The sequence below is a fragment of the Cornus florida genome, unplaced genomic scaffold, assembly GCF_030987335.1.
Source record: "Cornus florida cultivar Cherokee Brave unplaced genomic scaffold, ASM3098733v1 CherokeeBrave_3.0.0_Hap2_Chr03, whole genome shotgun sequence".
In the NCBI taxonomy this organism is placed as follows: Eukaryota; Viridiplantae; Streptophyta; class Magnoliopsida; order Cornales; family Cornaceae; genus Cornus; species Cornus florida.
In genome coordinates, this window is record NW_026775573.1 from 14,248,130 (window position 1) to 14,274,978 (window position 26,849).

The following is a 26,849-nucleotide window of genomic DNA, read 5'->3' on the forward strand; positions in this document are numbered from 1 at the left end:
AGTCAAGCTAAGCAAATAATGAATTAGGAACAAATGCACATACAAAAACCTCAATTGACTAAGCCTTGCATAAACTAGAAACTTTAAAGATAAACCTAAAGGAGAATTACAGAAATTGTTTTCAATAAGTCAATTACTTTAGTGCCCCTGACAAATTACCATAAAAGTTGACAATTTTCTGCAACCACTTTTTTTCTAGTCCCTGTTTTTCCTTGGCATCATATGCTTGCTGCCAAACATGAGGCTTCATATTTAGTAGATTGGGCTACTGGTTTTATCTTGGTCATATGGGTCTCCTGTTTTACACTGATTTAGAGATTTGCAGGGAACTAATTTAACTTGGTTGTTCAGCTCCAGCCGGTCAAAAAGAATACCTAGCTAGTTATCCGATGCAGGACGGTCAGGGGTGCTTCGATATAAAAAAATGATGTAGAATGAGAGAGAAGACGAAGAAAGAGTAAGAAAATATATCTGTAATCACTCAATTCAATATTCAATAATCATCAAAATAACCCTTCTCAATGTATCAATTCACATATATAAAAGCATCAAGGAAGAACCCTAATCAAATCCTAATACTACTAAAATGTTAAATTTCCCTAATCCTATCTATCTTTCCACGTCTCCAGTAGTAAAAGCGAAACATATGCACTTCAAGCTCTTAGACCATGTCCCGTTCTCCATCATTATCCTTTCCGAAACCATCCATGCTCACCTTAAAATACCTGTAATTATTTATAACCCTGTACAACATGCAATATCTCTCATGATATTCAGGTTTCTAAGATGAGGGAGACCGTGGTAATCATGAGGCTCTATGATGATCTCTTCTTTGTGAGAACCTAGAGACTACTTGAAAGAAAATACCAGCTTACCTCTGCTTCAGATTACTTGCCGCCGCCCCCAGAAGAATTGCCTGGAAAAATATTGCATTTTGGTTTACTATTTATTGGTTCTCAGTATCAAGTATCAAATCACAAGTCATAGCAAATAGAATGATTGATACTGCAAGTAATATATATATTTATACAATAAAGCCATCCGCACAATTGACTCCACGTACAACTACTTTCAATCCTTTCCATCTAATTAGCAACATATGCCCAACTCTTTCCCTCTCATCACTTTTATCCATCTTTTATGCCATGAGTGCTTCCTTCTATCCGATTCAATTTGATATAGTAATATCAGTGTGCTATAATTACTTCTGTGTGACACTCGTGTTACCACCAGCTGGTTGTTGGAAAGCATTTTATATACAACAAGAATTCAATATTCACTACAGCCTTTTTTTATTTTTTTTACCCTCGCAATAAGAAAAACAGCCATACGGCATCTACAAAGATCGCCAAAAATGGCCGTACAAAGACAAATAAATCATGAAGCAATAGAATAAAAACTGAAGAACGGGCTCTAGCTTTGTTGAGAAACAACGCAACAACGGAAACCACCAAGGGAGGAAAGCAGCAACGGGAGTAACCCACTGGTCAGGTCATCGTCAAGGCAACTGCTTCAAGGCTGCATCCACAAGGTGCTGCTGACGGGGAAGAAACCCCCCAAACCCCGCACAAGAGGCGGGGACAACAAAACCCGACATAGATCGGAGATCTAGCCGGAAACAAAAAGCAAATCTACCCCGTCAAGCCAGAAACAAGCTTAACAGGAGCAGATCTAACAAAACAACAACAAAACAACGTAAAAATCCACCCACCGAGCGACTATTTACAACACGCTGAATTTATTACGCGTTGGGAGGCGAGGATCGGCACCTCCCCACCCCCATGGGAGGGGGTGGGGAGCAAAACAAAGGGAGAGAACGATGGGGGCGGCTGGGGGTAGAGAGAAGCGAGAGAAAAAATAGAGAGAGAAAGAGTCTTTATTTCAAAGAGTCTTTTTTTTAATATTCACTACAGCCTACAGGCCTCGTTATGTAGCCTTTTATGTTTTTTCTTTGAAGATTTTTCTAATGTTTCCTCTCATTTTCAATCCTTGATTTTCATTTTGTTTTCTGAAAACTAGCACGCATCGAATGTCATCTCCAGCAGTTCTGTTTTCTGTGTAAAATGTTTTAGTAAGTGCAACCAGAACGGCACTAAAAGAAATGCTATGCTAGAATGAATACAAATGTACAACAGCACTATCCACAGATTTCTATAGAAATCAAATGAAGTCAATTGAATTGCAACTACAGTGAATAACACATAATTTTGAAAAAAAAAAGAAGAAGTAATAATAACAGAATTGTGTTCACCTCATCTAAAGATCTTCATGCCCTTCAGAGCTCTCATAAACGGGAGATTCATAGTTGTTGGGATCTTCAGAAGGTTCAGAGCTGAAATCTGTAGGAGTTTCATTAACATAGGACTCCTCAGAAGCTTCGGTGCTTTCAAAAGCAGTTGATTCATAAAGTTTAGTTTCTTCCGGTTGGACAAATTGAATAAAGTAGTGTACTCCATTGACCACATCATATACCATTAGTCCAATCCTTCCTCCAACCCAACTGCCCAGCTGGCTTCCCACCAGATAACCAAACCTCCCAAACCTTTGCTCTCCAAGAAACCCAACAGCATAGGTGCCAACCAAGGTCCCAGAACCCCTGAGGAACCCTTCTGTCATTGTGCCCCCAAAGTAAATTGCTTCAAAAAAATCCCATCCCGAGGATATGATAGGGCCAATGATACGCTTGGCTTGTCGGGTCGCAAGTTTTGCAGCTTTTGCTCCTTCTTTCTGGGCTTGCTTCGCTGCATCTGTAGCAGCCAGGCCTTGTGACATAGCATCAACCAGCGCTTTCTCAATTGCTTGATGCCTTGCCCTCTCAACATGAGAAGCTCTGATATTGTAGAAATATAGTTTTACACCTTCCTTCACCAGGCAAGCTACGGTTCCGGAGCCCCCATCAAAACAGTTTAAGAAAGTAAACTGCCCACTCTTAGAGGAAGCCTCTTCACCAACCAGCTGCCGACATTTTTCAGCTAATATAAAAGCAGAGAATAAAACCACCATAAATGTCAATATATATATATATATATATATATATATATATATATATATATATAATATAGAGGGAATTAGAGAAAAATAATAAATGACACAAACACACATACACACCAAAAAAAAAACGAAGGTATGTCTACTAGGAACCCTAAAAAGAGCACTGCTAGGGAAATGCATTAAAACGTAATTGCAATATGCAAGCGTTTCAATATATATCATTTGAATATTAAACTATTATGGATTCATGAAACATGGTAGAACTGGAGAAAACATTGTTGTTATCTAAAGAATCCTTTAGGATTTTTCCAGTTGGAATCTGCAGCATGGCATGCAGACCGGGGGCTGGGGTTATTGTGTATGACAGAATTATTTAGATGGAAATCAACAGCTTCGATATAAATTAAGCATGAGGAACAGTCAAGACACTAGGCACGGGGAGAGCAATCTAATATAGATTTTTATCATCCATTGCTATTATGTTCTTATGAAGAGAAAGCACACCAGTGAAGTGAAGCATTTCAACCCCACTAATTCATCATTAGTTCTCTCCCAGGTAATAGACATGCTCATTTTCATGGGTATGGCTTCCATCTTCTGGTCTCATAAGCTTCTTGTTGTGAAGGTTCTTCTTTAGTGCTCTGTCATGTGTATATAGTTGAAGTCTTAGAGAATTGACACTATCCTGCTGCAGACTTTAATTTATTTAGAAAGGAGGACAGGGTTAAGTGAAGTATGAGAACTCCAGTGAACGTACTTTCACCCCTAATATATATCACCACATCTAGAAGAAATAGCTTGATATTAAGAGAGGAGAGGATGCATCTTTTAATGTGTAAGCTACATAGCATATAACATGATTTACCTATTCTAATGGAAATATAAAAATTAGGAAAATGATTCTTGCACCGAATAGTTGCAGTGAATTGTTAGACCTACTCTTTCAATTGGTCAATTATGCAACAAATAAGGAAGTTGAGCCATCCACTTAGTTGTATTTAATTAAATAGCCAATTAAAAATTATTCGGTTAGGCAATTCCCTGCAAGTGTTCGGTGTGAGTATCACTACTCTAAAAATTATTACTTTACCTTAATTCAAAAATCACTATCTTCTCTATTTCATAAAAGGAAGTACATAGTTTCAGCATTCAAGTATTCCAAAACTAGGGGAGCTTCAAAAAGGCCATTATTCAATGTTGGACCAGTCATAGAGCATTAGGAGGGATTGAACGCTCTTTATTTCCCAAAAAGTGATTGCTGTCATAGTTGAACTCACTTGACAATCCAAGTGTTTGTTAGTGCAATAAGCAAAAAGACTTGGATAAGATTCAAACAATAGCTAACATTTTTATATTTCTAAACTTGTTTTTTATCTCGGATGGCATAAGTGAAACAAAATTTTAAAAAGGAAAGCAGAATTCAGTTTAAGAGAAAAAAAGAAAAAGAAAAAAGAAAAGAGTTTGGTCTCACAAGTTTTGAAATAATTTATTGTCCATATATTTCTTTTAACTGAAACATATTCAAACAAAAACATGGCATTGAACCAAAGAAACTAATGCTATATGAAATGACTCTCAACATATAGTTAGACATTAGATAATGACTCTCAACATATGAAATGACTCTCAACCAATGAAAAATGTGTATGTTCCAATATTGTCCTTACATTACATATAAAGACACTTTTAACATCACTAACTAATGTCGATGGCTTTATAATCCTCAACTGGGTTCTATAAAATGACGATTATACCCTTTCTATCTTCCTTAACTATTCCAAATATATTTGTGCTGAAGCATATCACATCATAAATGGAAATGAATCAAATTCAATTATGAAGACAAGAACTTCATTTTCAAATGAATAAACAAATTATTTAGTTCATTTAAAGAAGAGGGATTGGCAATCACATATAAATCATATAGAAGTCACACACATGTATATACACAAGGACACATTCATGCATATATATACATTTTTGAATGAGTCAATGGTGAAAGAGGTTGAGAGGATTGTATTGTTTTTGCGGTGGGCTTGCCGTTCTTGTCGACATGTTTGACAAGAAGCAATCAAATGTCATAGAGTGAGTGAGAGAGCAATCGGACAACGTACACCTCCTTGTACGCACCTTCCCCTACCTTCTCTAACTTCTCATACTTGTGCAATCGCTCTCTCTCTCTCTCTCTCTCTCTCTCTCTAATCAACCACAAGCAACCCTAAACATATGAAATTTTGACTCAAAACACCTATTCTTCAACCAATCAATTCTTTTGTGCTTTCTTACTCATCTACATAACAACGTAATGTATATATTTATAATATATAGGGAAAGGATAGATTAGAATTTTGAATCAAAATGAATATAAGTATGAATCGACCATACACCACTTTGATTAAATTTAATTATTTATTTTTTATTTTTTATTCTTTATTCTTTATTCTTAGTTGGTACTCACACACACGTCTCTTCTGAGACTTGAAACCCTGACCTCCCTTTGGGAAGTAAGAGGTCGATACCGCTAGGCCACTTTCTCCTCTAAGCAAATTCAACACCATGGAGCTTGGTAGCCGTCGTTCCCGTTATTATCAAACCTAAATACACCTGTTTTTCTAGCTTTTGGATCTGCAGTCACAACATTTGAACACCCATTTGGGAAGAGTTTTGGCTTTGAAAACAAACAACGCAAACGAACTCACCCTTGCAATAGGTGGAGCACCTAATTGAATTTTTTTCCATCACCAACATGTTCTTCTCAACCACCAATAGAATCATGAACGTTGGCACCAACCACAACAACATCTTCAGGTTCTCCACCGCCAACAACAATGCCCAAAATACAAGTGATTTTCTCATAATTAGTATCATGGGTCATTTTGGCTTTTCATCTTACATGAGCAAAAATATCATAAAATTACAATCAATCTCCAAGCTTAAACCCCCTAAAATCAACAAAGAGTGCATACTTCCCCCAAAACCAAACAAAAGAACGAACTCAGCATAACATGCTTCACATTATATATCAGAACCCCACCCTGTCAAACATACATCTATTCTTTTTTATACATGCACCAGAAAGGACATGAAGGGTTTGCTATGATGCTCCACATGATTCTGGCTCCCCTCTAGGAACAACCCCCTTGTCAACACTCCAGGACCTATTGAACGAAATTTTGCATAACCTAATGCAACCAAAAGGGATCAAACCCAAGCCACTGATCATTAAATCAAAACTGTTAATAGTTTCCTCAGTACCCTTTCCACATGTCCACCCAATTATCAAATGACACAATTTCTCCAATTAAATGGTGTTCAAGCAAGAAGCCAATCATTGACGCCAACTAAAAATGTTGAAACTGAATTGAGTATTCCATTTGTAGCAAACAAAAACAACATAAAATACATAATTCAAAATGGGACTTTAATTTTCTTTCCTAGGTTTTCTCTAGAAACAAACAGAACATAAAAAAATGAAATATAATACAAATGAAATTCATGTTCTTGTGTAATTATTCTCCTCTTTCTCATGTGGATATTTCGCAAATATGGTCTCGAAATCAACTTCCATGCAGCAAATCAGATGAAAAAGAACTTCAAATAACACCATTGCAACAACAAAAAAGAGGTATACACATAATATAACTATTCCAATAGGAACATACACACACACATATATATATACACACAATCGAGCAATCTACCTGTGATACTGAGAACGATGATGCCAACAACGAAGAGCAGAAACTGAATCCTTTTCTTCTGTAAATCCATGGGTTCTCAAGCAATTCGGCGAAACCTAACCGTATTAATTCCAGATTTGATATGTGAAATTGGAATCCGAGTCCCACTCACTGGGTAAACGGTCAGAATTCGTGTTTTTTCCGTGGATCAACTGCATATAGAGAGGGAGACAAAACTAATCACAGAGACTAGTCGCTATTGCTTCCTTAGGAAACGACGTCGTCTCCTATTTACAAGAAGGTATGAAAAATTATTGTGAAGTAGACTCTGTTATGCATTTTAATTATTTTCAGGGAAAAAAATTCAACACGTATTTGTACAAAATTAATATATAAGTGGTATAACTTATGGATTAGTGTAATGAATGGGTACTTGTCCATTTAATCAAAAGTTCTAGCTATTGGGTTGCTGCATACCCACCTCATTTATACCCAATCACTTTCTCATCAACTTTCGGTGTTATACAATGACTTTTGTTACATTCTTTTCCTTCCAAACTCACAACGCCCTTGTTGTGGCTCGGGTCACCCTGTTTATTCGGGGTGTTTGCCAAGATGCTTTCTGGGCTGGACGCTTAGCGTGACATCGGAGTCTAGTTTTGATACCAACTGTAATAAGTGAATTGGATAATACTACATACCCTCTCATTTATACCTAATTACTTTCTCATTCGAATATGATACTTAGACAAATGACCTTATTACAACTACAAGGTAATATTATTCTTCATTGACTTTAAATATATCTTCTTACAAGTTCCAAGTAATGCTAAATAAGCCTACAAAAGTGTTCGCCTCAAAGCATCCAAACCATAGGATGCTTTTATGTGTTGAAAATGTTAGGCCTGCAATCTATTTTCCTTATGGTTTTTTGTTCTTTTTTCCCAAATTGTAAAAACTAAATATATTAAATTCGTATGATAAATTAGCTGACAAATTTACTTTCAACCGCGAGCAAGAGTGGTCAAAGAAGATGATGTAGATGTCATTGAAAAAAGATGAATTGTGACCATTCAAAACATTATTATTCAATTACTCTCAATCTCATGGTTTGTCTAAGTTATACGTAACAAGAGTCGTGTGCTTAATTCTCTTTGCGAGAAAGTAAAAGTATACCATAGAAAAGACAAAGCACGTGCCAAGGAATTATAATGGGATGATATGGGCCAACACACAAGGTATAGGATGAAGAGTGGCTCCTAGAATAGGAACCTAATATTTGTCCTTTTAAAGTTCATTAATATCAAATGTACACTTGAATTTCGAAAGGGGCTAGTGAAATTTGACATTAGGCAAATTATATACAATTAGAGCTTGTTTTACATTTAATATTTTAACCTCCCTTTAGCTGTGTTGTGTGTACTTAACGACTCGATCACTGAAATAATGCAAAGTATTAATTTTTATATTAAATTTTTTTTTTTCAATTTTACAATTTTTTTTTTTTTTAAAGGAAAAAAGGGTTATTGTCTTTTGATTTGACAATTTTTTTTATTAAATTACTATTTAATTAGATAAAGGTATGAAAAACAATTCACAATTTTAGGAAATGTGAAACAATTCACAATTTTAAGAAATGTGAAACAATCTATATGTATGTAATTGATCCAAACCTTAGGGATGTTAATCTAATTTAACATTAAAAGAAGGGTAAATTATACTAATTTCCCTGAGGTTTGTACAAATTTCACATGAGTGAAGCGTTTGAGATTTATTACTCTAACCTCCTTTAAAATCATAAAAAGTCAATTATACTTTTATATATAATATATTTTTATAATACAAAATATATTAAAAAATCTAAAAAAATTAATTTTTTATCTCATCTTTCTTATTAGTAATTACTTTCTCTCCCCTCTCCACCGCCCTTACCCTTTCCTAAAATAATAAATAAATAAAAATTGAGTAAAAGGGCAATTTGATCATTTTATAAAAAAAAAAAATTTACAAGTTTTGATGGAGAGGGGGGTTGTTAAGCATACATCCAAACATCAAGAGAGAATAAATTTTAAACGCTTTATCTGTATAAAATTTGCTCAAAAAAAATCAATGTAATTTACGTTTAAGAGAACATGTAAATTAGGACAATGACATATAATTCAATGGTAAACCTTCTCATCCTCAAAGAGGACAGTTTGATTGGAGACGTGGGTAAAAAAAAAATATATATATATATGCCTACTAGCATGAGTTATTTCTTATCAATGGAAAAAAAAAACAAAAAAAATAAATAATAAATAGGACCACTGGCTAAGAACAATGATTGGGGAGTCCCGAAAACTTCAAAACCAAACCAAACAAAGTGTGATGGTCCCACTCATGTGATGAAGTGGGACCCATCAGGCCCTTTATGATGTCCAACGATTTCTCATCATCTGAAGGTGGAGATTATGTTAAAATTTTATAAGAATCCGAAGCTACCAAGCACCTAGCAGGTGGATGGGGGGGTGTGTGTGTGAGAGAGAGACAGAGAGACACAGAGATTTTTATTAGTATTTATTTATTTTTATCCATGACTGAAAATAAACCTGTGAATCAAGGAACAAACCAAGTACAAAACAGAAACCTTTGATATTTAGTAGTCATTGCAGAGTCCAATGAATTGTTAATATCTAGCTTGAACTCACTTCATTGAATAAACCTACTTAGCCGCCTCCTTCATTCAGGGTTTCTTTTTTCCCCATCAATCGAACTGAGTCCAACCAAGCTCGAGCTTTTTCAATGAAATCAACTAGAATACCAAAAAATGTGACACCATTGTCACACTTTTCCAACATGGTTATTATAGAGATACTGCATTTATATGGAGTTTTATCTTTCCTCTTACTCTGCATCAGAAGGCAAAACGCGAAAAAAAGTTATGCTGCTTATGATTCTAAACAAGCAAAAGCACATTGGTCTTTCAACTCGACTAATTCACTTATTCCTTCCTGCTACATATGATAAAATTTTCTTTTATCAGTCTACAACTAACCTCATCCAACATGAAATAGAATTGATCTTCCACATTGTATCGCTCACTGAGCTTAACAAGGGGTTCATCGTGGAAAAATATTATGTCCACAGCTGCAGAAGCCTCAGTTGATGGTTCTTTATATGTCATCCACAACAATGGACAACCACAGACAGCACTGAACAACTCACACCCATAGTTGGCTCAAAGTTTGTGCCAAAGAAAAACTAAACATTCTACTACTAACCTCAAACTTCCAGTCTTGAATCCGTGGAAATCTGCATGCATAGTAACCAAAAAGCAGGTTCTCATTCTTCATCTTTCTTAAATTTGCTGTTATGGCTCAATCTCATTTCAACGCCAAGGCTGCTTCATCTTGAACTTAGCATAATCTCCAATACGCGAAGCATCAGCTCTTCATCTTTATTTACCATCCTTTACCACTTCCCAAATCATTAAGTTTATGTGCAGTACAGTTAGTAAAAACTGCAGATGAGTAATACAAGCTTTAAAGGATGTTACGTTTCAAGGGGATACTTACAACCAGAGGAGAAGAGTTGATAACTGTAAGCCTGTTCAGATGCATGAACATTAACATGCAAAATGAGTTAAAAGTTAGATTCGAATGAACTTTTTTTTTTTTTTTCCCAATTCACTTTCAGTAGAACTTGCAAGGTTTAATCACGATCCATTAGTCTTTTGTTGTCAAAAAGCTTTAAACAATTATGGCCCCCTACTTCATACGATTGCTGCCATTATCAAGCTAAATCCACCTACTTCATACATTTGCCGTCATCATAAAACTAAACCCAAATTTATTGGTAAATAACTAACAACGAAGAATAGCAAAATGCCATTACTTACTGGTTCTGCCAACATGGGATGCTAGGAAAGGAAGACTGATGCACTTATCAAAAAAAAAAAAAAAAAAAGGGGGGGGGGGGGGGAAAGGAATACTGATCTAGGAGCCAAAGAAGACAGACTTACCTTTATAAAACAGCCAAATAACCTATAAAATAAAGCTTTTAATACCAACATACTAAAATCTGTACAGAGAACAGAAAATGAGGGTAAATGATCAAGACATATTCCAACAAAAACATATTATAAGATTCACAACACTTAATGAAAGCAACCAAGCCAACAAAATTGTCAATGATTGTGGATTACTCAAAGTTATGCAACAAGACAGAAGAAGCCATGATAGGCTGCAATGGCTCAATCTCATTTCAAGGCCAAGGCTGCTTCACCTTGAAACTTTGCATAATCTCCAATACACCTTAGCATCTACAAGCCTCAGCTCTTCATCTTTATTCGCCATCCTTTACCACTTCGCAAATAATTTAAGCAATATAGTTAGTAAAAACTGCAAATGAGTATTGCAGGCTTTTAAGAATGTTACAATTGCTTCCAAGGGGTTACTTACAATCAGGGGAGAAGAGTCAATTGCAATAAGATTGTTCAAATGGATGAACATTTACATGTATAACGAGCTAATGTTAGATTCAAATGAATATTTTTTGCCCAATTCACTTATGGATAGAACTCATCAGGCATCTAATCGTCAAAACAGACACTAAGATCGATTAATGTTTCATTGTCAAAAAGCTTTAAACAATCATCACAGCCTAACCTTCATAAAACAAGTCAAATAACCTCTAATATAAAGCGTTTAATACCAACATAGTAAAATTTATACACAGAACAGAAAATGAGGGTAAATGATCAAGACACTTTGTAACAAAATCATCTAATAAGATTCACAAGACTAAATGAAAGCAACCAAGCCAACCCAATTGTCAAAGATGATTGATTTACTCAAAACTGATGCAAGAAGCCCAAAGAAGCCATGATAGGCTGGATGGCTCAATCTCATTTCAAGGCCAAGGCTGCCTCACCTTGAACTTTGTATAATCTCAAATACACCTAAGCATCTACAAGCCTCAGGTCTTCATCTTTATTTGCCATCCTTTACCACATCTCAAATCATTTAAGTTTATGTGCAATATAGTTAATAAAAACTGCAAATGAGCAATGCAAGCTATTAAAAGAGTGATGATTGTTTCGAGGGGTTACTTACAACTAGGGAGAAGAGTCAATTACTGTAAGACTGTTCAGATGCATGAACATTAACATTTATAATGAGTTCATGTTAGATTCAAATGAACATTTTTTGCCCAATTTACTTTTTGGATAGAACTCACGAGATGTTTAATCATCAAAACAGACACTAAGATCCATTAATGTTCCACTGTCAACAAGCTTTAAACAATCATCACAACCTAACCTTTATAAAACAAGTTAAATAACCTCTAATATAAGAGAAAGCTTTTAATACCAACATACTAAGATCTATACAGAGAACAGAAAATGAGTAAATGATTGCGACACATTCTAACAAAAACATCCTTAAAAGTTTCACAAGACTAAATGAAAGCAACCAAGCAAAGCCAAGCCAAGCCAAGCCAAGCCAATTGTCAAAGATAGTGGATTACTCAAAACTGATGCAACAAGCCTGAAGAAGCCATGACAGGCTGCAATGGCTCAATCTCATTTCAAGGCCAAGGCTGCTTCACCTTGAAACTTTGCATAGTCTCCAATACACCTAAGCATCTACAAGCCCCTCAGCTTTTCATTTTAATTTACCACGTCTCAAATCATTTAAGTTTATGTGCAATATAGTTAGTAAAAACTGCAAATGAGCAATGCAGGCTTTTAAGAGTGTTACAATTGTTTCCAAGGGATTACTTACTTACAACCAGGGGAGAAGATTCAATTACAATAATATTGTTCAAATGCATGAACATTTACATGTATAACGAGCTAATGTTAGATTCAAATGAACATTTTTTTGCCCAATTCACTTATGGATACAACTCATCAGGTATCTAATCATCAAAACAGACTCGAAGATCCATTAATGTTTCGTTGTCAAAAAGCTTTTAACAATCATGGATAGAACTCCTGAGGTGTTCAGATGCATGAACATTAACATGTCTAATGAGTTCATGATAGATTCAAATGAACATTTTTTGCCCAATTCACTCCTGGATAAAACTCATGAGGTGTGTAATCATCAAAACAGACAAAGGATCCATTAACATATCGTTGTCAAAAAGCTTTAAACAATCATGGCCCCCTACTTCATAAAAATCAAACCTTTATCAAACAAGTCAAAAACCTCTAAGATAAAGCTTTTAATACCAACATATTAAAATATATACAGAGAACAGAAAATGAGAGTAAATGATCAAGACATTAAAAAAAAAAACTATCTAATAAGAATCACATGGCTAAACAAAGCCAACCCAATTGCCGAAGATGGTGGATTAGTCGAAACTGAAACAAGAAGCCCGAATAAGCCATGATAGGCTGCGATGAGCTTGGAAGCTGCCACAGCTTTAAATACTAAGATGTATGATGAGTTAATGTTGGATTCAAATCAACAAAGCTTGCCCAGTTCACTTTTAGATAGAAATCATGAGGTGTTTAATCATCAAAACAGACACTAAGATCTATTAATTTTTCATTATCAAAGAGCTTCAAACAATCATGGCCCCTACTTCATACAACCTAACCCAACATACTAAATTCATACAGAGAACAGAAAATGAAAGCAAATTTAATAAGAGTCACATGGCTAACAAAAGCAAGAAAAGCCAACCCAATTGCCAAAGACAGTTGTTTTACTCAAAACTGATGCAAGAAGTCCGAAGAAGCCATGATAGGCTGCGATGAGCTCAGAATCTGCCACGGCTTTAGCAGAGGATCAGGAATGTCCTCAGCCACATCCAACCCACTCCATTGTATTACATCATTCAAACCCCTCAACCTCTCAGTCAATTCCATGACTTGAGCCCTCAACACATTGTTCTCTGCAGCATACATCACACACATCTCTGTGGCTTTATCAATTTTACCCACAATCCCTTTGTTAGCATCCTGAATCAACCTTGCTTCATTTGTCAAATCCTCCACCAGTTTCTGCTTCCTTATCCTCGACCGCCTCGCCGACTCTCTGTTCGATATCATCCTTTTCCTCTTCCTCTCATCTAACACTGCAATTTTTTGGTCCACTTCCAATGTAGAGCTACTGCTAACCTGTTGCAGAGCCGACATTGTTTTCTTCTTCCTTGCAAATTATATAATCAGCGGTGTGTGTATACACACACAAAAGAAATATTTTTTTTCTTTTCAATTCGATTGATGGGTATGCAAGAACAGGAGGATTTTTGGGGAAGAATGTGAATTGGGTTTTTAGGGATATAAATCAAAACTTGAGTTTATAGAAGTGGGTTCATGAAAAGATGTAGAACCAGTGAAGAAACACAACAGAGAAAGATTGAAGAAGACAAATGCGCAAAAGGGTTGTGTAAGTCATAGGGATCGGGATCCAAGAGTTTTGCTTGGCAGATGACAATCTAAAAACATTGGAAATACTAATCCCAGATAAAGGAAAAAAAAAAATGAACAAAAAGGATTTCAATAGATTGAAAACTGTTAACAATCTAAAACCCAACCAAAAACATGAAACTTCGCCCAAAAAACAAATCTCGGAACATGAATTTCACACGCACACATATATGATGCGTGTACGCATGTATCTAAGAAAAACAAAGACTCAGTAGAATAGAGAGAGAAAGTGAGAGGCTTTGAGAGAGAAAACAGTAATCTAGGTACGGTGGGTACCCAATAAATCAAAGGGTACAGAATGAAGATTTGATGAAAAGGATAACGTTTTTGAGGCTTGTAGAGGACTACATTTATAAGGGTTTGAAGGAATCGTTTGTGCTCATCCTATACTGCACAGCTATTTATAATAGATGAATATAATTTTTTTTCCCTGCGCTTTTATTATTATTATTATTATATCACGTATAAAACAAATCGGTTGTATAAATTGTCTGTAATTAATTATCCAACTATTATGTTGAAATCATAAAATAAATGGGAATGAAATGATACTCACTTTCCGGCTATGATTATTGCTTTGCCTCCATTTTTTAAGGTATTTGTATTTAAAAAAAAGAGGAGAATATTAATAGCACATTCGAAATTATAATCCTAATTCCTTATCCATTTATGAATTGGTTATTATATAATTAATATTTGACCACCATTTTTGGAAACTCTTAATTCAATTTTTTTATATTTTACAATAAAAGAGAGTTATTATAGAAAGACACACTCATTGTCCCATGTTCTATAATTATTACAAAAAGTTCTAAAATTATGGTGGACTTTAAAAAATTTATTATTGTGTCATTTTCTTTAATAAGAAAATAAGTGCATTGCAAGAGTATGAAAGCAGCTTTCCAAATTTTAAGCTAATTTTTATTTTATTTATTGAATACTTCATAAATGATGTGAATATTCCAAATAAACAATTGACAAAATCATGCTTGTCTTTCACTAACGATGAACAATATTCTTTTCACTTCTGACATGACAGGCATATTTGACTTTTATTTATTGTGAATTAAAAATATAAAATAGTAATTTTCTTTTAATTTTTTATATAATGAGAATCAAATATTATAAGTATGCTTTGAACTATTTTATCATTATGGCGAAGACTTTTTTCACCTTTGAATCATGAGGAGTTAGACCTAACAACTACTTACTCGAACATATAATTGTCATGACATTTAAACAGATAGGGTTGCCATAATACTTCCTCATCCTACATTATTGTAACTTATTATTATAACTTATTATAACTTTTTAAAGAGATGTACAATTAATGTATTTTTTTTTAATTTTAAATTATGAAATTATTCTTTTTAACTTTATATATATATATGAAATGAATAGTGATACTCACACCGAACACTTGAAATGAATTGTCTAATCGAATAATTTTTAATTAGTTATTTATGCTAAATACAACTAAGTGGATGGTTCCACTTCCTTATTTGCTATATAACTGACCAATTAAAAAAATAGATTTAGCAATTCACTGCAACTATTAGGTGTAAGAATCATTTTCCATATATAATATTAAATTGAAAGATTTTGAAAAGTTTAAAAATAATTATGTGAATATTGCATTTATAATACTTTTAACACTTTAAATGTAACAACTAATTTGAAATATTCAAAAAAAAAAAAAAGAAAAGAGTATAATGACATCTAAAAAGGAAGAGTAATGTGTTAATTTTTGTCTAAAAACAAATAAAAGAACATTTCCAAAACTAGTTATAAAATGTCGACAAAAATGCTTCACACGACAAGTATGAGATTAGGCTTTCAATTCTTTTGGCATGGATGTTTGCTCGAGGCTAAGGTAAATAGGCTTGACAGGCACGTGCTTTTACTAAGGCTCAAACCTTTTTATCTTTCTTTGAGTCCCGATTTTTATTTGCAAAATAGGAATATGGTATCATTAGACCTAGGAATTATTTTTTTAATTATTATTTTCACAATAGTTACGTAAAAATATGAGTTTTCCGTAACAACGAAACATCAAAATTAAATTTGTAGCAACTGTCAGTGATACTTCTTCATCTTTATACATAGAGGTTTGATGCTATGTTAGATGAATGAGTTTCTTGAAACAAAAATAATAACAAATAAGGAACGAGTGTTGCAATTTATGAGATCGTGTTGAATTTAGTTTAACCAGAATCATGTTATTGTACAGTAAATTCAAGTTCACTTAAAATCAATCCATTATGTTGAATTAACTCTTAAAAAAATAAAAAATAAAAAATAAAAAACTCTTAAATTACTTTTTTTATCAAGTTTGTCATACTTGAACTCAACTCCTTTAAAAAGTTGTTGAGGTTCTTGAAACTACAATACTTGATCACTAACTTTAATAAATTTGTGGTGAGAATTTATGACGTATTACTTTATGATCGTAGTCTCTCCGTTGAATCACGCTAGTAAAAATTTAAATAAAATTGACACATTTGTTAATTTATAGAGTTATAATTGACCGAAACTATATAGTCAGATTTGAACGGGTATACAGAAGTGGGTGGGAACAATTACCCCTGTCAATGAGTGTTCAACATAGGATCCTTTCCAAAGCAATGAATGTGTGGAAACAAAGAGAAGACGCTTTTGGAAGTACAAAAACACAAGCCATATAAAACCACTTTGAATGGGGACACTGGAAATTTTGTAGTATTATCAACTCCATTTATCAACCATCTTCATGGTCTTTTTTTTTTCAAAATAAAAAAATAAAAAAGACAAAAAAAAAAGAAAAGAAAAGAAAAAAGAAAACAACAAAAGTATATTATGGAGAACATGGGAAACAAGTCCTAGGACCACTCATTTTGCTTCATTAATTTGAATGGGCAGTTGGGATTTTAGAGATATGTAGCTCCATTCATTAGCTATTCACTTGTTTCCAAAATTAAAGAAATCATAAAGAACAGAGAAAAAACATGAACATGAAAGACACATTTCTGGCCTTTTGTGTTTAATGATTGTTTCTAGGCATTTTCATCCATAATTGAAGTGGTTTATTATTGAAAAAAAAAAAAAAAGTGGAATTGTCATTTTCTCAATAAATACGAAAATAATAAAGAAGGCATATAAAAGAAGAAACACACTCCTGGCAACAAAATTATTTTTCCTGTTCAAGACTTCAAGTGCAAGAAGTCTAAAGCCTAAAAAGGAGAAATTTTCCTTCTTTTTATTTTTTTATTTTTTATTTGGGTGGCCAAGGAAGTTCTCATTTCACTCCTCCGTTCACATTTTCGTTTAACCAGACATTGAACATCCACAATGTGATTAGGCTTTAACTACATTTATGATTTGAATTTCATAAATTGCATATATATATATATAAACACAGCTTAATAGAAAAGAATGAATTGAATGACTAAAAATTTAAAAAGAATACCTTGATTCTTCAATTCTTCAACAAAATAAAGACCGAAACTTTTGGGATGGCACTTCACTTCCTGCTCCTCTTCCTTTCTTCTTCCTTCTTTTTCTCCGGGATGCTTAAGAGTGCGGTGAGAGAATTTCGCTATTCGCTTGACCTTGTAGGTGGAGAGTGGGAGTATGTAGATGCAATGTGTATATGAAGGTGTGAGAGAAAGAGTATGTAGATGCAATGTATATATATTTGAAAGGTGTTTTGTGTAGAGGTCAACAAAAAGTCATGTCTAACTGTGTATTGAGTGAGAGACTTGACCATGGAAACTAAATATGGCAATTCTATCAGAGTAGGTATATGGGCACAACAATTTTATAGTTGCCTCCAGGCAAGTGTAACTTAGTTGTGTCCATGAAGATGTTCCTCTGGACACAAATACTGTTATGTCTACATCGATCCTAATCTGTTTCGGGAATCATGGTAGAACACAGCACACCTGAACATTGTCACGTAGTCCCATTCTAGATATGTAAGTTTGAGAATCCAAAAGAGAGAAAAAGAATGAAATGCTATATAGACACTAGCAAAATTAGAAGCTTTGCTTGAAAAAATTATATATAATAAACAGCGTATGAAAGGTTATGCTCTGTACACCTGATAAACAAAAGCCAAAAACAAGTTACAGTTTTATCAAACATGAAGTGAGTTTTCTGCTATGCCTATGCGTGAATCAAGTTACAGTCTGGACTGCAATTTGAAAGTTCATTAACATCAACATCTAAAAGAGAGAGAGAAGGCAATGTAATGCCTTGTTGAGACAGTATCACAAATTTCTGCCATGCATGAATCAAGTTACAATCCAATTGAAAGTTCATTAACATTAACATCTGAGAGAGAGAGAGAAGGCAATGGACTGCCTTGTTGAGACAGTATCACAACTGCGGTTTACTAAGTTCGTCTCTGCCTATTTGGCTGAAGCTATCCCAGTAACTAGTTGCCTACATCTTGAGGGATCAGCATCTGGTTACCACAGTATTCGTATAGCATGATTAGAGGAAAAAGCCTCAACAAGATTATAAAACAAGGTATTGTGGGAGAAAAGTATACCACATAAAACAAGATAATTGCTTCCATTCTTTTAGATCAAAGAAGAAAAGCAAACACTATAAGTTCACCTATGCATGATCATCAGAGAGAGGGACTGACAGAAAATGGTTTACCTACAAAATGGATCATGAGAGAGGCACTTATAGCAAATGGAACAAACATTCAAGCATCTCCAACATCAACCTACATTTCCTTTCCTTTTCACCAAGAGAGCCAAGATGAGAAAGAAGAGCTTGCAGTTAAGGAAAATTGCTTGTACACTGGCATTAATTGTTCTTTGAACAAATTTGTGGAAATCTTAAAGCCGGTTGTGATGGTGTTCAGTATAATGTACCATGACATGCCACGATCGAGAACCTACCAACCCCAAAAAAAAAAACTAAAGTTGACCTCCCTTCTTCTGGAAATGCTAACCTGGCTGTGATGGTAAGAGTCTCAATATAGTTTACCAGGACACGACACGCCACAATTGAGAACCTACCAACCAAACAATTGACAACTGAAGATGACCCTTTCTATCTTCTTCTTGTACAAAATAAATGAAGTTGATACTTCTATTTGGCACGTCTACTAAAAAATAAGAAAATTATATAAGACAAAAATTTGGTTAAATATAAGTTGATCCTTCAACTTAATTAGTTAAAAATAAGAAGAAAAAAAAAAACAAGGCAGACAATAATATCAATCAAATTGAGTGTTTCTATCAGCATGACAATTAACTGAATCGTACACCATATTGCACTCACACCTCGTCGATGCATTATCAATATTCCAGGTGGTATGTAGTGATTGTAATTTATGAAATATGTAATAAAAATATTTCCAGGTAAATTTTCACTATAAATTTGATCTGGAATCCAATGTAAGAAACAACTTTCATAGAACTGAAGATACTGGCACTTAATTATGGCAATGTAGTTGCTCACACAAATTTAAATATAAAATTATATATCACCGAGGTTAAATAACAATGTCTAACTCAACGTCTCAATTCTATTAACACACAAGAATGACCTTGGAATTTTACAAGATGATATCACTCTCCATCTATTGTGAAACAAATTTTGACAAGCAGCACATAGTATCTCTACAGCTGTTTGTTGCTAAAAATCTCACTGTTACAGGTCTTGTATCAAGAAACTAATGCAGACATTATAATTAACATCACCATGAGTGAATAGAATAGCATGAAAGGTTGCACTCTTGTGAAATCCACTTGTAAAATTTCTTAGGTCAAGAATCTGTCCAGCAACTGGTAGGTCCAGTGTGAATGGATTCTATGCGCCATAATCAGGGGACATCGTCCAGTCACCAGATAAAATTCTACTCTAATCTATTAAACCCCATTTCGGACTATGCACCAGAGTCTTTAACCACTCAAAATAAGGGGAAACATTACACTATTTGCAGCCTAGTGAATGATCTTCTAACTTAAGAGAACCCCTTTTGAGCTCCCCAAAGAACAATCGAGGCCCTTCACATAAAGAACGAAGTAGAGTGACTTAACAAGTGAATGCACCCTCAGTATACTACAGAATTGAACTACAACAAATAATGTAACCTTCCATACAATGGAAGAGTAGATTTATATTGATCTTGTACAGCAGAAAATAACAAAGGTGATCGATGATTAAGAAAGCAAATATCTATTCAAGTACCTTTGATCAATGTAGCAGAGGAAATGTTACAACTGATATTCAGTATAAACCATACTCCCCCTAACACAATACAAACTCCAAACATTTCAAACAAAGATAACATTTATGCCATCCTCTTTTTCTTCACCACCTTGCTTCTCAGAGAGATAGAATGACTGCTATTACCCAGCTTCCCACCAAGTCTGCACCAGAAGAGAGGTATTAGGGAAGCCTTAATGTTGACAGATCTCCTTCATGGAACTGATTTCATTTGATGTATTATACATAGTTTAGGGAAGAAGATAGTTCACCTGAATTAGATAAGGACAACAAACTCTAAGGAAGGTTTCAACCTTTTGTTTTGTATTCCTTGTGATACAATATGAAGCTCCAATTGAAATCAAGTATTTTGTGCAGCAAAAATTGAGTCAATTTTCCAAATCTGAGTGCCCCGTGACAACCAAAAATAAGGAAGGAAGAACAGAAGAAAGTGAACAATCTACGTCACACCAGTCCAATTCTCCTATCTTGGTTATTACGTAGCAGAACTATTATACAGATGCCCATCTATGTCTGGAACAAATCCCCTCTCCATCATTTCTTCTTTAACTATGTCATAGGTATTTCGATTAGGGACCAAACCCTTCTCCAACATCTCATTAAGAAGTCCATTTGCTTCTTCCAGCTTACCTTTCTTGCAGAAACCCTTAATCAACACATTATATGTTACAATATTTGCCCGCCTCCCTTCTTTCTCCATTTTTATCCTCACATTCAAAGCTGCCCTCAGGTTTCCTTCATTACAGTAACCTTCCATCAAAGTATTATAGGTAATATGGCTGGGACTCAAACTCATCTCAAACATCTCATCCAGAAGTCTAGCTGCCTTTCTTGATTCCCCTTTTTCACACAATGCACCCACCCTTATGTTATATGTTACAAGATTGGCTTTTAAACCCTTATCCTCCATTTCCTCTAGAAGCTTACTAGCAGCTTCCATGTTTCCATCCCTTAAAAAACCACCAATTAAGCAGTTAAAGGTTGAAACACCGGGACAGACCATTTTGTCCAACATTAAACCACGCAGCGCAATCGCTTCTTCCATTCTTCCAGCCTTACAGTGAGCATCGATTAAAGTATTAAACGTTATAATGTTGGGAGCCAGACCTTGTCTGCAGATATCATCCAACATCCCGGTAGCTTCCTTCAACATTTCCTTTTTAGAAAACCCATTGATAAGGGCATTGTAAGTAACAACATTTGGCTTCAAACCTGAACCCAGCATTTCATCCCGCAAACAGAGAGCTTCATCAAGTTTCCCCTCGCAACACAATCCATTGATCAATGAATTATAACAGGTAACATTAGGTTTCAAGCCCTGCTTTTTCATTTCCTCGAACACCTTCATAGCTGCTGACACATTTTCATCCTTACAGAATCCATCAATGAGAATATTATAAGTAATCTCATTTGGGCATATTTTCTCGGATACCATTTCCTTCAAAAGAGCATCAGCTTTGTACATTTTTCCTGCCCTACCACTCTTGCAATACGCAGCTATAAGTGTGTTATAGGTAACTACAGAAGGCAAAAATCCTCTCACCTCCATATCCTCAACAACATCCCCTGCCTTCTGCAACTTCCCCTCCTTGCACAACCCATTAATGACAGTATTAAATGTGATCGCATTAAGCTCAATCCTCCTCCTAATCATCTGCTTATACACAAACTCCGCAACCCCATTTTTACTTTCCTTAACCAAAGAACTCAACAAGGGATTACACGACAACACCGATAACTTAAACCCATAATCCCCAGCTCTCTCAAAAGCTTCAAATGCCAAATCCGTTTTCAAATTATTAACATATGTCAGTATCAGCATATCAACAACAATAGAATTAGCACAAAATTGATCACTTGATAAGGTAAGTGCGTGAAAAATCGAAGAAACGGAGTGTGTACTGTGTGTACCATACTTGACAAAATCATACAATAAAGCTCTGATTTGTGGATACTTTTTCGCATTTGCCAACAGATGCAAGAGCCTGCAACTGTGTTCGAGGCTGTGTGAAACCCTAAATTCTCTCTCGGACCACTTGAAGTACCCGAGAACGACCTTCGAATCAGCCCCCGAATCAAATAGTATTTGAAGGAGGCGATTTGGGGTTGTTTCTTTGATTAGGGTTTTGAGATTGGACCAGTGTTGGAGTGTTATGAGCTGAGAAACCCTGGCAATGTCGATAATGCCTGGGACATGGATTGTAGGGCTTGAATCTGAACAAGAAAAAGACCTGGTTTTGTTTTGGAGATGGCGATTCAACACAGAAACTCTGGAGTATAGAATTTGTTTTGGAATTTGAAGACGATACAAGGAATTCATATAGAATTATAAATTTCAAACTCTAGAGGGAGATGAGTTGGGGCTTGTTGCGAGTTTGCGATGAGCTGAACAGATGAGTGAAAAATGTAAATGAGTTCATTTCTTGACTTAATTTGCTCATTTAACATCCCAAAATAAATTTGTGAGAAACCTTCAAATTTTACAATTTTATCATTATCCTAAGTAGTGCTTGCTGTGTGACCAAATGTTACGTCCTAAAAGTTACTGAATGAGAATTATGCTAAGTTGGTAAAGTTTGACACGAATTTAAATTAACGTTAAATGAGTTCGAGTCTTTACAAATTGACATAATTAATTAATTTAATTAATAATGTTGTATTTAGATGAAAGTGATTAGATAGGGGTGGTTTAATGCCTATTAAGTATGCTTAGTCATAAATAAATTGAGGTGGAGAACTTTTGGACAAGATCATGGTGTTATATATCATTTCTATTTATTGAACAAATTCAATTGTATAGAAATATTCTTAAAAGAGAACACTTGACTAAGGCACATGGATGGAGTATCAAGGTTGTTAAAATCGGGATTCTACGCAGAATCGTTTTGGACTCCGTAGAATCGGATCGTAAATCGTAAGATTCTACCAAAATGTGAAAAACCAATTGAAATTAATTTCTTAAACAATAAGATCTGTAACATATAAAAAAATGAGGCCAAAACACACAAATATTACATATCCATGAGTTCATAAATCTCAAATCCTAACAATATTTCAAAGTCTGAATATAAATAAAAGAGAATGTAACTTAAAATAATATGAGTTTACAAATCTCAAATCTTAACTTATCCATCTCCAAAATTAGAAACTAAAATTACATATCAAAAGGATTTATTTATTTATTTATTATTTTTTTTTAACTCTATGCAATTTCCTTTTTTCTTTTTTTTCTTTTTCGAAAACTGATGAAATAAAAAGACCTTTTTGTCCACCAATCCAAGTGTTACGGTGTATGTGACCTTATTAGTCACAAGTACGAAATTAATCAAGAGTTAACACAACAAAATTAATGAACCACGTGTTAACTCGATCTTATTATATTATGAGTTTAGACTACAATATTATACCTTGGCTGGCATATCCGGCAAGTCTTTTAAGTTTTTAAATTATTTTTAATTTTTAATATATATGATAATCCTTCAAAAAAAAAAAAAAAAATTAGTCAAATGAAAATATTGATCATGAAACCAAAATTTGCCTAAATGTGTTAGTCATGAGTATGCATCCTTGAGATATAATTGATCATTTTAATTTTTTATAATTAAACACAAAAATATATTATGGAATATCGACATGCATGGTAAAAATAATTGATATATATATACATATATATATTTCTTTTTTTGCCAATAATGAAAAATAATTTATATTTTATAGAATAAATATTTAACTTTGTATACTATACTTGAACCAGGCCTCTTTTATTTTGTAGTCTAGAAGAAACCAACCGAAAAATAAAAAAAGCCCAAAAATAAAGGCCCAAACAATTAATTTTGTAGAATCGGTAGAATCGTACGATTCTACTCTCGATTCTACCGATTCTACCCTCGATTCTATCAATTGAACGATTCTGCTACGATTTGACTCGATTTTGAGTTCTGAGTCGTAGAATCGTGCGATCCTACGACTCATAATCGCGATTTTGATACCATGTGTAGCATACATCCAATGTGTATGAGATCATGACAAGTGACTAAATGTGAATCTGATGTGGGATAAATGACCCCTTATAACATATTCTCTTACTCGAACTTGTAATGCCCTCGTTGTAGTCGGGTCACCTTACTTACTCGGGTGAGTCACTCAGACGCCTTCTGGGTCAGACACTTGGTGTGGCACCGAATTAAGGATTGGGTTTGACTTTGATTCCAATTATAACGAGTATACATTTGCCTATTTATTTAAAAGCTTAAGTTATTGTGTAATGCTGCATATTCATCCATTTATACCTAATTACTTTTTCATTCGAATCTAATATGGGACAAATGGCCTCCTGTAACACTAAAGCATATCTAATGGAGGCTACGCCAATGTGCCAACGTCCGAGTAGGCAGTCGGGTGTCGCCATTTGCAGTATTATTATTCAATTTCTCGTACAAATGATAACATATTAAGCTTGCAATTTGGCTCGTTTTTTTCAAAAGGAAAAGAAAACGGGGAGGGAAAGAAGGAAAAAGAATAGGAATGTTCTTATTTTAATGAAATCCAGTACATCAATCGCAAAAAGTTGAAAATGATTTCGTAAGTGGAACACCCAAACATAGCTTAAGATTTAATCAAGCATGCCAGTGGGACCCACAAAAAATGCCTGACGCTCGTGGCGACGCCGTATAATTTAGTATAATGTTTGTAGCAGCCATTATGTGTCCTTAAGATACTATGAAACAATAACTTTACCTTTAAAAAATATATATATATAAAAAATTAACCTAATCTTAAGAACATTCCATTCAAATTTCTAGGCAATCACCATTGACATTGATATTTTGATACTCCTTGATCCAAACCCAATTGAGCTTTACTTAAATTTGTTATGCTTTGCTTGGAATAAAGGAGATTAAAAATTGAGATCCTTCATTTAGTAGTTCCAACTCTTTTAAATTATTTTATTTGAACAATTTCATTTGTTTATGGAAGTATTCATAGTCATAGTAGTAAATCATGAATTCTAATATTTATTGAAATTAAATTCAATACACATACATAAATTATTTGATTGTTTTGTGTAGTTTTAAATTAATTATTTGACATATGCACCTAAAAAGGCCATGGAAGCAATATAAAGAACAACAATATTCGAAATAAAATGCTAAAATAAATACAAGTCATATTATTTCACAAGTTACAGCAAAAAAATAAATTCGAAATTACTTACATAGTTTTGGACAATGTGATTTAATCAAGTAAAAATTTTGCACCTAAAAAAAAGGTAACTGTGCAATATTTTAATAAGACATTACAAGGAAAATAAAATGAACATAAGTTTTAATTGGACTAAACCACCTAGAGTCTTCTAAGTAGTTCACAACTATCTCACTATTTTTCACATGTTTTATTTATCGATCTTTACATTTTACAATGATTCAGTTAGGGGTGACAAATTACGACACGACCCGTCAACACGATACGAGATTAGCTAATTTGGATTGACCTTAATTGGGTTCAGGTTATAAACGGATTGACACAATTAATCCGTTTATTTAATCGTATCGGGTTAGGGTTGAAGGGATTTAACTTGTTTAACTCAACATGTCATAATCATAAATATAATCTATGTAATATATTACTTGTTTAAACTCAATTATTATAGACAATTAAATTATTTTAACATAAACATTAATTACGCCTTATAATATTTCTTTCTTATTTTGAATATTTGGATTAATGTGACAATTTTTTTTCTAGTATTTATTATTTGGTTGAATATTAAATGTCTGGTTTTAATAAACAGATCATTAAATATATTAATCTGTTTAATAAATAGATCGGGTTAGCGTTGAGAGTTCCTAACACGATTATTAAATGTGACCTACAAATACAAATTACCACCCCTAAATTCAGTCATACGAAAAGAAAAAATACATACAAGACTAGTCTTAATGATTAGATCATCTTCTGAAGTTCGAACTCTCAATAATACATTACAAATGTTGCAGTACATCTGAGATTTAAACCATAAAATAAATAAATAAATAATAATAATAGACTCACACATAAGATTAATCTTAATGGTCAATATTGTGAGCACGTTTGAGTTTATTTTGAACTTATAAGGAAGAAAATAAATAAATAAATAAAATTTATTCAGAATCTAAACAGACCATAATAACCCGAATTCCATAAATGTGAATAGTTGGGTCATTCATCAAGTTAGTTTACCTCTATATCCAACGGGAGACCGCTAACCCGGTATTCCGGTATTGTTGAAATCTTTGAAGACCTTCACGTGACATAGAGTGTGACGTCATATTCTCCGGTCAAAAAGTCCTTGTTGACAACAACTACGATGATATGATTATATCCGTCAAAATAAAGATGTCTCTGTTCACACAATCACACTCTTTCCTCCTTTTCTTTTACTCTTCTCGCCGTTAGTCTGCGTAATATACATGTGTACTCCAGCCTAATATACATATATATATATATATATATATATATATATATATATAAGAGATATATATAGA

The 26,849-nt window shown here is 34.0% G+C and overlaps 3 protein-coding genes across 5 annotated transcripts; all 3 read right to left on the bottom strand.

Moving 5' to 3' along the window:
* Positions 1-458: 458 nt before the first annotated feature.
* On the bottom strand, positions 459-6,925 carry LOC132299595 (uncharacterized). 3 transcript variants are annotated; one of them, XM_059796315.1, is made up of 4 exons: positions 6,693-6,923; positions 2,252-2,972; positions 876-916; positions 459-743 (listed from the first exon to the last, which is right to left on the bottom strand). In XM_059796315.1, the coding sequence occupies exons 1-2, from the start codon at positions 6,760-6,762 to the stop codon at positions 2,257-2,259; spliced, it is 786 nt and encodes a 261-aa protein (XP_059652298.1). In that variant the 5' UTR covers positions 6,763-6,923; the 3' UTR covers positions 459-743; positions 876-916; positions 2,252-2,256. The 3 variants fall into 3 exon arrangements, with proteins under 3 accessions (XP_059652298.1, XP_059652297.1, XP_059652299.1); XM_059796314.1 differs by having other exon boundaries at positions 459-916; positions 6,693-6,922; XM_059796316.1 differs by lacking the exons at positions 459-743; positions 876-916 and adding an exon at positions 966-2,054 and having other exon boundaries at positions 6,693-6,925.
* Positions 6,926-13,172: 6,247 nt separating this feature from the next.
* LOC132299596 (bZIP transcription factor 53-like) lies at positions 13,173-14,472 on the bottom strand. The gene has a single exon (XM_059796317.1). It carries the CDS (start codon positions 13,801-13,803, stop codon positions 13,375-13,377), a length of 429 nt encoding a protein of 142 aa, XP_059652300.1. The 5' UTR covers positions 13,804-14,472; the 3' UTR covers positions 13,173-13,374.
* Positions 14,473-20,258: 5,786 nt separating this feature from the next.
* Positions 20,259-22,764, bottom strand: LOC132299598 (pentatricopeptide repeat-containing protein At1g09820). The gene is made up of 2 exons (XM_059796318.1): positions 20,577-22,764; positions 20,259-20,468 (listed from the first exon to the last, which is right to left on the bottom strand). The coding sequence occupies exon 1, from the start codon at positions 22,643-22,645 to the stop codon at positions 20,801-20,803; it is 1,845 nt and encodes a 614-aa protein (XP_059652301.1). The 5' UTR covers positions 22,646-22,764; the 3' UTR covers positions 20,259-20,468; positions 20,577-20,800.
* Between the last annotated feature and the right edge of the window lie 4,085 nt (positions 22,765-26,849).

Excerpts from the sequence above, each read along its gene's own strand:
- LOC132299595 (XM_059796315.1), bottom strand. The coding sequence starts at position 6,762 with ATGGATTTACAGAAGAAAAGGATTCAGTTTCTGCTCTTCGTTGTTGGC. Across the intron at positions 2,973-6,692 it reads CATCGTTCTCAGTATCACAG|CTGAAAAATGTCGGCAGCTG; the intron begins GTAGATTGCTCG and ends CTTTTATATTAG.
- LOC132299596 (XM_059796317.1), bottom strand. The coding sequence starts at position 13,803 with ATGTCGGCTCTGCAACAGGTTAGCAGTAGCTCTACATTGGAAGTGGAC.
- LOC132299598 (XM_059796318.1), bottom strand. The coding sequence starts at position 22,645 with ATGAATTCCTTGTATCGTCTTCAAATTCCAAAACAAATTCTATACTCC.